The sequence below is a fragment of the Podarcis bocagei genome, assembly GCF_964188305.1.
Source record: "Podarcis bocagei genome assembly, chromosome: 2".
Classification (NCBI taxonomy): domain Eukaryota; kingdom Metazoa; phylum Chordata; class Lepidosauria; order Squamata; family Lacertidae; genus Podarcis; species Podarcis bocagei.
In genome coordinates this window covers 42,934,190-42,950,423 of record NC_138126.1, presented here as the reverse complement: position 1 = coordinate 42,950,423, position 16,234 = coordinate 42,934,190, and the positions used below count along the sequence as shown (strand labels likewise).

The following is a 16,234-nucleotide window of genomic DNA, read 5'->3' as shown; positions in this document are numbered from 1 at the left end:
TAAGAGCTGTTCGACAGTGGAATTTGCTGCCAAGGAGTGTGGTGGAGTCTCCTACTTTGGAGGTCTTTAAGCAGAGGCTTGACAACCATATGTCAGGAGTGCTCTGATGGTGTTTCCTGCTTGGCAGGGGGTTGGACTCGATGGCCCTTGTGGTCTCTTCCAACTCTATGATTCTATGAAAAACAGAGTCTTCAGTAAGGATTTGGTTAATACAGATGGCTAGAATTTGTCTACCTGTTCATACCAAATTTAAATTGTGTGTTCTGGCAAACTAGTTGTCATAAATAAAACCAGTGTATAATATGTATCTAACCTATTGCAGGATTAATTCCAATAAATTGTTTTTAAAATGTGTGGCCAGTATTTAGCTAGTCATTTGAACTAATTTTAAGGGTTCCTCCCCCCCCCCCCGTCAAACTCAGTCTGTGATGAAGAGCCTGAATAGCTCAATTGTTTAGAGTGTGATGCTGATAATGCCCAAGTTTGCTGGTTCAATCCCTGTATTGCAGGAGTGCCCACACCTTTTTCAAAGAGGGCCAGATTTGATGAAGTGAACAAGTGAACATGCGTGAGGGCTGACCAAAGCTGTTGAGCTTTTTTTTAGGATTGAAGTTGCTGAGTTGTTTTTTTTAGAATTTTATCCCAGGACATATACTGCCATGGGGGCTACATTAGGCCCTCAAAACAGACTTTGAACATGCCTGCTGTATGGGATGACTGCATATTCCTGCATTGCAGGGGGTTGGACTAGATGATACTCAGAGTCTTTTCTACAATTCTATGTTCTTTGTTTCTATGTTTACATTGTCATAAGTGCATTGGATGTATTACAGTTGGCTGAACATTTTTAGATTTGATTGATTTTAATGGGGGACTTGTATGTGCTTTAACTCTGTGAACAAGGAACTGAAAGTTTTACTTTGGTTGGATCATGTGTTCCTGGGTTGTATTTGATCTGTAATAGACAAAGTATTTTTTAGCTACAGATCAAGAATAAGCTTGATAGTATAGAACTTGTACACCTTGCTTATTGCTTGTTGAAAAGATTATTTTTATTTTTATTAAGCCACACCTATTTTAATGGCTTCTTGCATGATTAATAATAATCTTATTTTTTTGGGGAGCCTTAGAGCCTTTTAGTAAGGCCTCTTATGCAAATTCTGAAATGATGTGTGCCTTTTATTCCCATTAGTATTGTTACTGGGTATTGAGCCATATATGTGCACATTACATTAACAAAAGGAACAATAAATTACACTGAGATTTAACAATTACGCAAAGGAACAATTACATAGGTGGAGGCAGTGAATAGTGGGGGTTGAATGCAACTAAGTTGTTGCACTAGGAGAAGCCAGCACAGTGAGTCCTCTAACAGGAGTCTTCCTGCCCCTCCTGAAATATGTTTCAGAAGGTTGGGAGAAACCTCAGAACAGCACACAGTGTGAGGAGGGGGGAGATTGTTCCATCTGGCAAGCAGAAATGCTTGCAATGCCTGAATGGGCTCCTTAGTGCAGCATTGAATCCCACCCTTAGACTAGAGCTCCATCTGCTGATGTAGAATTAGTTCTGCTTCAAACAACTGAAGGAACCCTTCTTTAACTTGAGAAGGCTATTTTTAAGGTGTTTTCCTGATTTGTTTGAGTGTGGATGTTTCTAACATTGTTTCAGTATTTAGAATTCAAAATTTAGCAGCTGAACTGAATGAGTGCTTGCATGATATGTGTTACTATACTTGAATTCAAAACATCTCTTCTAAATTCAGTGGTCTTTTAAAAAAGTCATCTTTTTTAGTTACAGGTAGGTAGCCATGTTGGTCTGTTGTAGTTGAAATAAAATAAAAAAAAAATCCTTCCAGTAGCACCTTAGAGACCAACTAAGTTTGTTATTGGTATGAGCTTTCGTGTGCATGCACACTTCTTCAGATACACAGAAACAGAAGTTACCAGACTCTTATATATAGTGAGAGGGTGGGGAGGGGTATTGCTCAGAAGGGTGGTGGGAATGGGTGATTGACTGATCGGTGTGGTAAACCTGTTGATGACTGCTTTTTTGAACAGTGATAAGGTAGTCCTGATTTCTGGGCTCCAGATGAATCCTTTGTCATTCTGTGAAATGATGATGAAATTGAATGACCAGTTGAGTTGAAAACATAGGTATGTGTGAAAAACATTAGAAATTAGAAATCTTCAAAAGAGAACACTACGAATATAGAGAACAGTACCAAGAATCTGGCTGGCACTAATTTTATATTCTGGATTGTTGGTATTTATTTTCCTGTGCCTGTTCTGTTGCAACATATCAAATTTTGTAAACTGTGTTAAATGCTTTTTTAAAAAGTGGGAGAAAAGTAAACTAAACACTTGTGCCTTTAAATTTGTTCCTGAAGACTTGGCAGTAAGCATTACTCTTATTTAGGTATGGGATGGAGAAGCAGGTTCATCAATCCTCACCATGTTTTTCTGATCTAACAAGAATAGAAACTGGCTAAAAATATTGTTCTAGAAGGAGATGGAAGCTGCTCTGATCTTGAAGTAGTTGAATTTAACAAGCTTGATTCATTGTCACTAGCTGCATAGGCAAAAAAAATCCTTGCAAAAAAGCTCTCATAAACCGAGGTCCTGTGAATTATTATAGTTAATATGAATGTGCAGCTTGCTGGTAGATACATCACAAAATCCATTGCCATCTCAGGAGCAGCAAACCTTGGCATGTTGTGTCGTCTAAACTCCAGGTAGTTTTCTCTAAAAAGACTTTGGCTACCACTCATGGTTTGTTCCTTGTGGCCCAGGTAAGGCCAAAGCAGACACTTTTGAGCAGCATGCCCCAATGTACTACTCCTTCACACTAAACCTTAGTCAAATAAAAAAATTCCTTCCAGTAGCACCTTAAAGACCAACTAAGTTAGTTCTTGGTATGAGCTTTCGTGTGCATGCACACTTCTTCAGATACACAAATGTTAACTATGGTTTACTGCAGGGGTTACCAGCATGGTACCTGCATGTGTGTCCAGAGAGGCCTTCCATTGTGCCCACAGAGCCACTTCCCCACCACACCCCTCCCACCCATGAAATTAGGCTTGAAAGAAGCAGTCTGTTTTAGCCAATAGACCGGGTTTCAGTATGTGATTAGTAGCAGGGTGGCAGGGGTGCCCATTACAATTTATCCAGTTTGCAGATGTGCCTATGGGCCAAAAGGGCTATGACCCCTGGTTTAACATGATGTGCTAACACAGCCAGTGTGTATGGAGGGTTAATAATAAATGCAACAGTCAAATTATCATGAAAGATCACTCAGGCAAGTTGAAAGGCTCTCTTAAAAAGAAGATAAGGTAGTCTGCTATCATGAGGCCATCAGAGGACAAGTAAAGTAAGTTTCCCTATGGAGAGAGTTGCATAGTTTTGATGCCACTGCCCCAAATTACCACTTAACATCTTTTAGAAAATGGAGACACAGAAGCCCAGAACTCCAAGTGTGGGTGTTGATGGAGGCAGGTATGTTCATATGGGATGGAGGGAGCTGTTTCCAAGTCACCACTATGAAAGCTAAAATGTAATTAGTCTGTGGTGTAGCTTTTTTGCCTTCCCTCTGGGTAAAAAAGAAATGTGGTGTTGTTCTTCCTATATCTGTAAGGAAGAAATCATCCTTGCTTGCAGTTCTGTTACAAAAAAAAGGAACTCCAGCTTTGTTTTTCTCTGTCAGAGGCTGGGAATATTTTTAGTGGGCTTCGTGACACAGCTGAAGATTGTTCATGTGACACACAGAGCAGTTTGCTTGTTAGGAGTCGCCCTCTCTTTCTGGAACATCCACTCAGAGCTCTGCCAACATGCCTAGGGTGCCCCTGCTTCATATTCTATTCATACTGCATTGGCAGGACAGAATTCAGTCTAACAAGGCTAGAGCAACATTCTGCTTAACCTTACTCTCTAGGACAGCATGTTCAAGCTAGGGAGAAGCCTTCGGCTTTACTGCACGTTCTTTTGCTTGTTTCAGAGCCAGCATGGAAACCTCGACATCCTCTTCTGATACAGTATGTTTTGTTACCCTCCCTTCTTTAGTGGTGCTTTTGCTAAAGTTCTAGCGAGAGAAAGCTCAACATGCAGATAGGCATTGAATACATGCAATGAAGCATTCCTTCAAAAGATGCTCCATTCATTTTTGAAATAGCTGCTGTCTGCTATTTTTGTGCATTCTGTCGTAGACTTACACTAAAGTCCTGGTTATCCAGGCTGATCGAGAGCATGAAATATATCAGAAATATATAGCAGGCATAAACCATATTCATCATGTAGAAGGATTGGAAAGTGTGAGGCTTGGATGAATGACTTTAGCCATACCTTTTCTGTTGTGCATGCCTGCTTGGTCTGTTTTGGAACTGTAATGAGAGGGACTTGAAATGGTTTTATGGTGGTTGTTTTTTGATCCATTTGTGTCATATAAATAGTGCCAGTAACAAACGGTGTGTTTGTGCACATTTTTTTGCTTGCTTTTTATGATGGAAGAATAATTGGGCATCATAAAGCTGCCCTTTTCTATGAAATAAATCATAATACAAAAGGTTCTTGTCCCTTTTCATCCTCATTAGAGCTGTTTGTAGTTATGCAAAGTGATTTCCCCCCCTTAGGGCTTTGAGGTCAGTCTTTGCTTTAGCAACAAACTGAAATTCAATCTGCATGAACATGTTAGAATTTCAGAAGGGTAAAACACAGGTTTGTCATTGAGTAGCATTTATATTTTAGTTAAAACAGAGTTTGCCTCTCTTCTGTCTATCTAGCTCGTGCATTTATTGGTAGTATTAACAGGCAAATATGGAATGAGGTACTTTGATTATGAAATTGGAATGTTTGGTCCTCACTGCTCTTAATATAGTAAAAGTTGGTTTCCTAATCAGCTTACGTTAGGTCTGTTAATATTCCTTAACACAGCCATTTGAATGAACTTAATAAATCCTCCCACCTCCCACCTCAGAGAGAATTTATTTCCTTTGTCCTATGGTTACTCTTTCCTTGTTGTTTGAGTTTGCAGAAAGTTTTGGTTTATTTGATTATTTTTTGTCAGCATGGCTGAATCACAGTTTGTTTGCTCAGAGGTTATAAAAGTTCAGTGGCTTGTGACATTGTGCAGCTTTAAAGTCAACTACCAGTTGTATCAGGAGATGCAAAAAAATGGGGGGGGGGATAGAGGAGTAGTTTCAAATAAGAAATCCATAGGAATGAAAATAAGAGAATGACATACTGTATTTGTTCTCTGTGCTCTTGTTCCCAGAACAGAGCTGCTTTGTTGGGGCTTAAACAGTGAAAATAGAGAGCATTTAAAGTTCCTTTCATTTGCTGTGGAATGAGTGATAGGTAGTTAAAATACAATGCATAATTGTTGCAAATTAAAGATGGGTAGTAAGAGATTAAATTGGGAGAAGGTAACTGTAATACAACAAACATCTCCAAAACAGATTAGTCTGATTATTAGTGACTTGCCCAAGACCAGTGAATTTTGTGGTCCTGTGGGATTTTAACCCAAGTCTCCCTTGTCAAAGCCTAACACTCTTATTTATTCATAAGACATCATTGATTCTCTGACATTTGTTTTCTAGCATGATCACAAAGTGATGCCAGTCACTGCCTCTCAGTCACAAGGGTTCTTGTGGGGATTGATGGGGGGGGGGGTCAAGTACGTACACCACTTTGAGCTTTTTGGAGGAAAAAGTGTGATATAAATGCAATAAATAAATAATAATAAATAATAAATAAAACCTGGCAGACAGGAATTTGATTCTCAGTGGCTCCCACTAGGTTCTGTGGAATAAAGTGAGCAGGTTACAATTGGCAAGTCTGTTGGAAGTGGCACAACCTGTTCTTTCACCCTGTCCTGCCAGGAAGCAGTTCAGCTGGTTCAGTGATGTTCTTGAGTATATTGGTTGCATTTCCACCCGTATAAGTGGCTATAACTTCCTCTCCTAAGTATTGTGCTTAGGTGCATTGTTGTGGTTTCTAGAGGCACCTGGTTGGCCACTAGGTAAAGCAGAATGGTGGACTTTTGTCTGATCCAGTGGGACTCCAATGTTGTGGGAGCAAGGCCTGTTCTTAATGCTTGCAGCCTCCATTGTGAGGAATCTTAAGGGCCAGGTAGTGGTGATGCAATATTGGTTGTGTAGAAACAAAGTACTGTACTGCAGTTGTCTAAATTTCTGGACCTGTGAAGAAAGCACCCACCACACAGGCATGTTGCGCCTCTTTTCCCCTCGTGGTCCCTACAATATACTGGCCACACACCCTGGCATTTTTTTTAGAAGTTGATTTTGCCATCAGCCCAATTTATGTAGGGCATATACTTCATCTCTTATATTCATATCTGTCAAATTGTTTTGCTGCTTGCTGCGAATGCCCTGCTTCATGGATACAAACCACCCAAGCTGGCAGTTGGATCTCACGTACTGAAGGGACAGCATCCATCACTGCACTTGAGGACAGGCGGCTAGCTTAGGGGCTCAAGGCAGGCCACTGCTCCATCCTCCAGCACCTCACTGTTGCTTCCTGCCCTCCAGCATACACAGCCTGAGGTAGCTGCCTCATCCCACGTAATGTTAGGGCTGACCCTGAAATCAGTGGTACAGTTGCTTATCCTAACAACACCAAATTCATTATTCATTTCTACAGCTGCAAGTATCTACAATTCTTCTCTCCAGATGAGGTGGTTAGCAACAAGCAGTAGGATTTGTTTAGGGCCTGGCTTTATAATTATAATTATTTATTATTTACTCAGTCTGTATACTGCACTTCACCCAAAAATCACAGTGCAACATGAAGATTGAGCTAAACCCCTGGGTGAACTGGAATCTAAATAGACATATTTCTCTTGCTGAATTATTGCTTTAGCTCATAAATGCTACACATGTAAAGATTTAGGTTACATTTGGTGTTAGTGGAGAGGGATTTATATATTTGCTGTTAGTAGAGTGGGTCATACAGTGTTCTGAAATGACATGCATTCCCCCCCCCCCAAATGTATATTGCATATAAAGAATGGCAGTGTTTTTAAGTGCTACTTTTTGTATTTATAGTGTGTGGTTTTTTAAATTTGGTGTTGCATAAGCATCTGAGTGCTTTCATTTTGGAAGTGGAGAAATGTGGTCTACATCCTTAAAATAAATAACAAGTGCTGCGTACATTAGGGGCTTTCTTTAAATGGATTTTTGCTTTTTCTAGCATCATGTCACTTCCCTCCCCCCCTTTTCATTCCAGAGCAAAAACTGTTTTCACAACTAGAAACATCATTTTCATTAATACTGCAAGTATGAACATCTTTAAAATGTTTCCAGCATGTTTAAAATTACCTATAAATTGATTCGTGTAAAATTTATTTGATCCACACATTTCTAATCATGTAAATATTCATAATATAAATAAGTGTGCATTAACATTTGTGTTTGTGGCAATCTAAGATAAGAGATTGATCTAAAAATTCACAATCCATCTAGGAATACAGATTTCACAAATGCAATGTTTTATCTTCATCTAGAGTGCCCTCTGCAGGCTAAACTATAGCTAAACAAGATATGTAAAGCAAGCTTGATTTATTCAGTGTATTGATTGGTAAAGTGTGTTTTGTACCCTTAAAGGGGAAAAGAAGCTTGGGTGGGGGCTATTTTGAGCATTAAAATATCTGATGAGGACAAAAGGATCCACCTCTTTCCTATGCTATTGTTCCAGTTGCAACTTCTCAAGGCTGCTTTTGACTAAATATCTAGTTTGGCCAAGTTTATGCATTGTAATTTGAGCTAATGCATATTTGAACTTCTTAAATGCATATTTTGGATACTATACAAGGGGGAGGTGGAATGCTAGGAGTGCATTCCCCAAATGTGGGGACAATTATAAGCCATTTTAAATGGAGCAAAGAAAGTAGATAGAATTGGGGGGCAAGAACTCCCAGTCCTACAATCCATCACACTAAAATATCTCCTTTGTTTCAGTTCTCTAGCAGGAAGAGTACTAATGCATATATTCATTGGACAAAGTCTAGTGTCTGCAATAAACCCTGATATGCATGCAGACTGGGCTAGGAATGTTAGGTTACCAAACTGGATAAATTAAATATGGATTAAAATATATGTGTTACCCAGTGTGTTCTCTAGCTTTTGCTAGTATACGTGCTGAAACAGACTTTGTTTGAGTGGTTCTGTGGTCAAACAGAGATCCTTCTAATTAGTAGACATCTCTACTGCTATGAGGGTGGCAAACCACATCACACAATTAAACAGCACTGAACCAGTGTTTGGTATCATTAAAGACTTCAGGTGCTGGGGAGCAGTTGGAATTTTTAAAAAATTATCTCTCAGTTATTAGCTTATTTAAATAAGTTCATGTGAAGCTCATCAGAGGTCCTGCCATTAACCTTGCCTCCAATGCTACGGGTTTACATGCTCTGTAGTATAGTAGGCTAGACTATTCTGTTTTGGCAAGAGTCCTGTTTTCTTAAGTTCTCTTTCAACCTAAGTGATACCAGGGTTTAAGCATCAAGACTCTAGGTCTAGCCTGGGTTGCAAGCCGATTAGCAAATGTAGATGGTAAGTAAGCATTTCACATTCTGAATAAATCAGTATAACTGTGTACTTGATAATGAGGCAAGCTTCCTGTTTGTAGGTAAACTGGTGAGGACTTGAGTGAAGAAACCCAGCTGAACCATTGACAGGGTTCCCTGAACCAGAAATGAAATTCTCCTATGTTAGAAGTCTTTTCTTTCTCTATGTAGTTTCATAGCTGTCAACTCTAGCTGTATAGCTAGAAAAAGTAAATCTGCCAATGATTTACTTGAAAGTAATTCATCCTAATTACTACCTTTTTATATTGTAAGCTAATTTTTGTTTGTAAAAGATAAGCAAAAATTAATCCACAACTGATCGTATTGAATGTATAGTTGTGCAAAACAGGCATGTTTTGTAAATTGGCAAAGATCCATTCAGAGGTGAACTTGGGGCTCCATAAATCCCATTTTATCTTGTAATCTTGTGGGAAATTAAGGTTCAGTTTAAATATTGCTTTTGTCGTGTGTGTGTGTGTGTGTGTGTGTGTGTGTGTTCAACATGCTGTAGAAACTACTGACATATCTTCTTGGCTAAGGAAATATACAAACTGTTGCCTTTGTTTCCAGAACATGTGACAGAAGTAGAAGTACTTAACCAAGTGTATATTTTTTATTATGCTAGATGTCTTAACTTGTATTCAGAGTTCATATGATGAACTATGACTAATAAATGAAAAAAAATGTTGTTAGCATGCTTGCTGTGAAGCAGATCTCTATTATCTACACTTTTGAACCCCTGAAGGCAATAAATGTTTAAAGCAGATTAATTACATTAAGGTTATAAAAAATACTTGATTTTCGATAACATGGTATCTCAGCTGAAGAGCCTTGCCTCCCACAGATATCCTTGGTTCTTTGCCTGCTTGGCAGGGGGTTGGACTCGATGGCCCTTGTGGTCTATTCCAACTCTGTGATTCTATGATTTTCTCATGTAAACCATGACACCTAGTCCACACATTCAATGGTCCTGTATCCAAATTTTGGGTTGGGCCCCAGCTTGACGGTAAAATCAGTTTGATTGTAGAATGGACTCCCTTGGAAGGTGGTGGACTCTCCTTCATTGGAGGTTTCTAAGCAGAGGTTGGATGGCCATCTGTCATGGATGAACAATCAGACCATGCAAACATATGGTATAATATTAAGAAATATGCCCACAAATGTGTGTTTGGCCTAAAGAGAGGTCCCAGGTAAGAAAAGCCTGAAGACTTCCAGGTCTGGCCTGCGAAGTGTATTTCCTGGAACTTTTCACAATGAAAGATTCCAAAGGTATACATGCCAGTCTATGGTAAAAAGAAAAACACAAAAAAACACCAGTGACATTGTAAAGATACCATACTTAGATAAAAGCTTTCATTGCAATAAATCTGCTGTTCTTTCGGGTGTCGAAAGTTGGTTAATAAACAACTTGTATCATGCAGGTTGAGTTCATCTCCTGCTCATAGAGAGTGGCAAGCAAAGCAGATAATGTAATTGTCATCTTGATGAAATTTCAAGAAGAGATGTGACTGATCATGATATCTGCTCCTTGTTTGGGGTGTATAGAGTGTTAGGGAAGGAGTACTAACTTTGGTGGGGGACATGTTGTGCTCCTTTGGGGTAGTTTGTCCACCTTTGGTCCCCATGCTGCACTCAGCTCTCACCTGTGGTGATAAAATTTAGTATTTTGTTCAGAGTTAGAGATAGGTATCATTGGGTCTTGCAACCTCCGATAAAAACTTCGCCACTGCTAATTTTCTAGCATTTGTCTGGTCTTCCAATAGGAACCTCACATAGTGAGCCTCTGAATTTCCCAGGAAAGGTACCAGCAAGGGCAATATCAGTTCAACCCTGGCTTGCTCGTATTTCGCACAGTGCAGCAAAATATGTTTTATAGAATCGATGTCTTGGGCACACGAGCAAAGTCTGTCCTGGTAGGGAACTCCTCTCAACCTGCCATCCAACACTGCAGAAGGAAAGACGTTTAGTCTGGCTTTAGTGAATAACCTTTGATAATTTGGTGCTGTAAAGTTTCTAATGTAAGGTGTTAACTTAAAGACATGCCCATATTTTACTCCTACAGCCAATGGACTACAGACTGTGTGTGATCGAGGTCGCAAGTCACTATGTGGATTATCCCATAATCTTTGTTTTAGTGTCTTTAGGGTGCCTTCATGACCCAGATAAAAAAGATGGGGGGGGGGGTGACAGACCATTAGAGGTGGCTTTTCTAGCCATGGTTTTCTGCCATTTGCTGACAAACTCCTCATTGGTCAAATGTTGATACAAACTCTCCCCTAGATCAAACACTGAAATCCTGAGCCAATGTTTTAGGGCAGTCCACCATGCTTTAGTTGAGATTGGGCATACACCAGATTCTAACAGAAGTATGGAGTTGGGGACGCAGTTAGGGACCTGTAGCAGAGATCGTAAAATTTTTGCCTGAAAGCCGTCTAGCTTAGGCAGGTCCCCATTGTGCCAGACATTTGCAGCATAAAGGAGTTGGGAAACGGATTTTGCGTTGAAAACCCTCAAGGCTGCTGGAACATACAATTGCTCTTAAATAAAAAGGCAACTCAAATAATTAAGGAGATGGAGCAACTTCCCTATGAGAAAAAACCCCCACATTTGGGACCTCTTAGTTTAGAAAAAAGTTGCAATGTTTAATGTAGACTGTGACAGTGTATGTAAGCTAAATTTTCCTCAATGATTAGTGTTTTTGCAAAGAAAAAGACTATAAAACATTTCTTATTATTTTATTTTTTTTTAAATAAAAATGATGTACCATGCTTTTTAGGTGCCTTATATGGTTTTCATGTGTTGTCGTTTGTTTGTTTTTTATTATGGCTAGGGGCCTCAAAAGCTGGAAGTTGCATGGGCCTCTCTGGACCTCTGAGAGGGCCTGGTCCAGTGGCAAATGGTGATGGGTGAACCCCCATCTGCACATGCATTGGAAGGCATTTGGGAGACAGGTGTGTTTTATCTGCCAGTGCAGTAAAATATGGTTACCCTCTATAGGGATATTCTTCTGTCTGATTCTGAATATTACATATAATCTCATCCTTCAATTACACCCCCTTGATCTTAACTTGTCTTTATTATAGACAAATCAAAGGAGCCAGTGTGTACAGTATGCCTTCAGCCATACTAGCTGGAAAAATGTAATCCAACACCATCTGGAGGGCTACCCCGGGAATCAATGTTTTGCATAAAATGAACTTATAAAAATATTTTAGCTGACTTCTGCATGTTGTTCACATTTTGAAATTTAGTATCCCCTTTTTCTCTCCTCTTCTGGGTGTTTGTTCGTTGCAACAATATATAAAGAAACAGTCATGCATATCATTCCCCCTACCCATACTGCTGTTTTCTTCCATTCATAGTGCTTTTCCCCAGTTACATAACAAGCTGCCTTTTGAAGGGCCATGCATTCCACAAATAGTTATACACTTTTATGTATGCACACAAGTGCACTGCATGAAAACTGGCTTATACAGAGAAATCCTTTCATTTGGAGTAACATTCTCTAATATATTGGAAACCAAACTACAATAACTGAACTATTTAAGGATAATAACTAAGAGGGGTTTTTTTTAAACAAATATTCTTTTAGTGACCTGAAGGCTGCATTGTTGGCCATAGGTATGCATGCTATTCCCCGCCCCCTTCCACCATCTAGCTATGGTCTCAATTGAAATAGGTTTTATAAGAGGGGTTCTTGTTTGTTGGCAGCGGGGGCTGTGTTGAAAACAGGCAAAACCAATTCAGCCCAGAACTTATGTTGAGATTAATATGCAGTCTTCAATGTATAGAAATATGATCAGTTTTTAGACTGCTAGTGTACTTTCATGTACCACTGAAATATTTGCATTCTTTGTTATAGATAAATGTGGTTTATAAGTACCTGGATAATCATATATATGAATTTGCTGGATAAAGGTTTTGAGTTCCAATATAACAATTTCCACACTCTTCTCTCCCCCGCACCTTGCACCCAATTGAGAGGAATAAGCAACAGAATCTGTCCCCATCAAGCTTGAGGAAGCTCTACATGTGACATTAACAGGCACTGAGTTGACTTATTGTCCTGTACGTGAGAAAGAATCCTCAGCTCACCAAATTCATTGATGAATCTATTCTTCCATCTCTGAATTATTCTGCCAGTGCTTTGGAATGCAGTATTTTCTTTAGCTGGCACACACACACACACACACACACACACACGAGATGTTATACTTGTGTCATGTTCAACCAATCCCAATGCATCCCTGGAGAGAAACCCATAGAAATGTTCACCATGTCTGCTCTGAGAGCGTCTATCAACTTTAAATCTTAGAGTACTTAATTTATCCTGCTAGCATTGTTTTGGCAAGGACATTACACTGCTCCTTCCTCATTTGTCTAAACTTCTTGGTTCCAAACAGACTTGGAAAGGAGCCTTGGTTAACTGCAGGTGTTATGAGCATCCAACAAGTTTTGAGCTTGCAGGTTTCCAGCTTATCTAAGAGAAGGAGATTGGAAGCTTTTGCTCTAGTTTTTTTTTTTTAAAATTATTATTATTAACTGCAGCTTGTTGTTTCATCTAAACCCGATAAACTGGTTGACCTTAATTATTGTAGTGTAGTCTGTGGGTTATGGAGCTGGTTTGTTTCAACAAAACATGGCTAAGAGTAACCAGTATGTCAGGTTTGGATGAAACAACAAGCTGCAGTTAATCAAAACTGGAAGCCAAAGCTTCCAGTCTCCTCTTTATAGCTTTGCAGGAGTGTGTATGTGAGGGAGCACATGCAAGCCTTAGGTTCCTTATAGCTCCCTCCCATAATGATAAACCATGCTTTATTGTGATGTCTCAATTGTCCCAGTGTGCAGTGTGGACAGTTACAGTATCTCTTTGAGAGTCTTCGTGGGTCACTGTGTATCAGACAATGAATCTCATTAGAACAGGAATGAACTTCTTCCAAGTTGCCGTTGCCTACTATATGAGTTATCCTATAAAATGAGCATGTTGAATTCCTTCCCAATGTTTTGAGATAAGTCTCTGCCAGGTTAAAGATATCAGGAGCTTGACCACACAGGTGCAAGGTTGGATCTCCTGCTGGAAGGGGCAGAGGGGAGATGTTTTTTGTCTGTTCTCCTGAAAATCTGTCATGTACAATGTAGAAGGTGGTACTGTTGTCTGTAGGGGGGAGAGAGAACAATAGGAAATCTCCTTCCCACCTCTAGATTGGTAAATCTAGATCCAGCTCATGTCCAGACTGTTTTATGGCAGCAGTGTTCATAATGGAAAGTTGGTTTTTCTACAGTGGCAATGTCAGAAAGTTGGAGTCTCTACCCAAGTTACCTTAGTTAGCTTTTTATTTTTAAAAATAATTCATATTCTGTCCTCCCTCAAGGATATCAGGGTGGCTAACAATAAATTCCATAAAAAAACCACAAAATCATAAAACTACATTCTACTGATTTCACAACCGAACATCATGCATAGTATTGGAACAGTGTCTTAATCTGGCATCTCTATTGGGAAAGCTCAATCACATATCACAATATGATGAGATGCTTCCAATGAAGGAACAATGAGCAAGCTGTAAAACTCTTAAGTTGCATTTCTGCATTCAATACTTCTCTACCACTTGTACCAACAACAGTGTCCTCTATTTTGCATTCCACTCTTGCCCTTAGTCAGGTGCAAAGATCCAGTTTACCACTGCAGGGGAGCAGGGGTACATTAAATTAGTTGACTGGGTTACATGGATGAATTTCTCCTGAGATCTCATTGATTAGTTGGTGTAATAGGTATGAGTTACTCGTGCGTAAACTGGTGCCTTTCTCGGTTAATTTGCCTTGTTAAACCTTTCTGACTGCACAGCCCCTTCTCATCGCGGCTGCCTCAGTCACTGGCAGAATCCGTCAGTGGCCATTTCTTGAACCTCTTCCAACATAAAAGTTGTTTGACACCCAGTCTCCTCCTCCTCTCACTGCGCGGGAGTCTTCTGCGCAGGGAAGGCGTGGGTAGCGGAGGACCTGGGCTCTCCTCACTGATGTCCAGTGAAGAGTCCTGGAGCCCTCTCTCCACTTCCCCCGTCTGCCTCCCTTTATCCCTGGTGTTGCACTGATTGGCTTCCCCCTCTACTGAGCTGTTTCTCCCCCTGCTGCTGGGTCCTTCGCCAGCATCATCTGGGAGCCTCCCCTTCGCCTCTCGCTCCGATGTCAGTTCCCTGACAGTTGGGAACAAACATCTTTGATGCCCCTTGAAAGATCTGCATTGATGAGTTGAAAAATATACCCACGTAGTTCCTCACTCTTAATTAATGCCAGCCTTGATAAAGTTTGTTATGCTTTGGTTTTTCTGGTGTTTCTGTTTTGCTTTTCCTACAGCAAAGTTGTTATCTGGCTCAAAACCACTCGAAAGCTTTTCCCTCTAACTGTCCTTGTATCCAGGTCCTATACACCTATTCACCCTGGCTCCAAGGCATTGCAGAGCTTGTAAACTTGGGGTGGGAGGAGGAGCCAAAGGCCTCAGTAGCTAGCATAAGTTACTTCCAACACCCAGGAGCAGAGAAGCATATATAAGGAAAGTGAATTGTAATTGACCTGGAGCTGTAATGGGCATAACAGTTGTGTGCTCTGTAGCTTTAAATTTAAGTGACGCTGAGCTTGCATTTTTTTAAAATGTTCTCTGCTGAAGGAAAAGCATATACCATGCTTGAGCTCAGTGTAACTATTCATTTGCATCAGTGATAGTGGAGCACACAGGGCTGCTTGTTTTGGCAAATGGTCTGTTTATACAGCAAGTGCCCAGAGCTCTTTCAGTCTCACAGATGTAGGGAGCAGAGTAGTTGGTCTGGGCGACAGTCCTAGCAGTACCTAGCACTGAGCAGGGCGTTGCAGACGGGCCATGCGGCAATGTTTATGTGGTGTTGCTGTACCTGTGTGTGCTGTGAAAATCATTTCAGTGAACCTGGCAAGGTGAGATCCTGCAGAAAAGCATTGCTGCGTCTGATTTGGCTGCTCTGTTTACAACTCCAGTGGCTCATTAATAAGCAATATTCTTAGATATGCTCCTCCCCCCTCCCTTGCTGGCTTGGCTTTTTATAATCCTTGAGTCATTTTTAACATCTGCAGTTAAGAAGCTTGGAAGCGTAAGAGCTCCTGTCTGAGTGAGTGTTAATCTTGAATATAAATGGCACATTCTTTATGAGGAGTAATATTAGTAAAATTGATGTGTCACATAGCTGCCTAGGTCAGCCACATATTTTGATGCAAATGCTTGCTTTGCTTTTCAGTTGTACAATGTGCATTTCATGGGAAGCCTGAACATATTGCAGAATCATCCTTGGTGTTGGAAAGAGCAGCCTGTATGGGCACATGCCCTTATCATTAAACCAGTGATCTTCAGAAATAAATTTGCCATCTTTTTAGGTTTTTATAAGCTGCCACATCAAGCATCATATTCCAACATGAATAGAAACAAATGTGGAAAATCCCAGGTTTTCTATGCATCTGCGTTTCAGTAAATGGTGGAAGTATGAGAGGCCCCTGCTTATTAAGTTATTAATACCTCTGTTATCCCTCAAGTTTGGTATGCAGATAAAATGTTTACATTACACTTTGATAACTTAATGTTAAAAGATAGTTGACCCAAGAAATTCCCTCTTCATTCTTATTCATATGTGGAACGGGC

The 16,234-nt window shown here is 40.1% G+C and overlaps 1 protein-coding gene across 6 annotated transcripts in view; it reads left to right on the top strand.

Moving 5' to 3' along the window:
* The window catches only part of TMCC1 (transmembrane and coiled-coil domain family 1), a 128,671-nt gene that overhangs the window by 81,170 nt on the left and 31,267 nt on the right, over positions 1-16,234 (top strand). The window contains exon 1 of one of the 6 annotated variants that reach the window (XM_081184161.1): positions 3,849-4,027. The exons of 4 other annotated variants lie outside the window; for them this stretch is intronic. In XM_081184161.1, the coding sequence (XP_081040287.1) occupies positions 3,998-4,027 (30 nt within the window). In that variant the 5' untranslated portion in view covers positions 3,849-3,997. Of the gene's footprint in view, positions 1-3,848; positions 4,028-11,483; positions 11,526-16,234 lie in introns of those variants that run through there. One more of the 6 variants, XM_081184162.1, reaches the window with a different exon arrangement.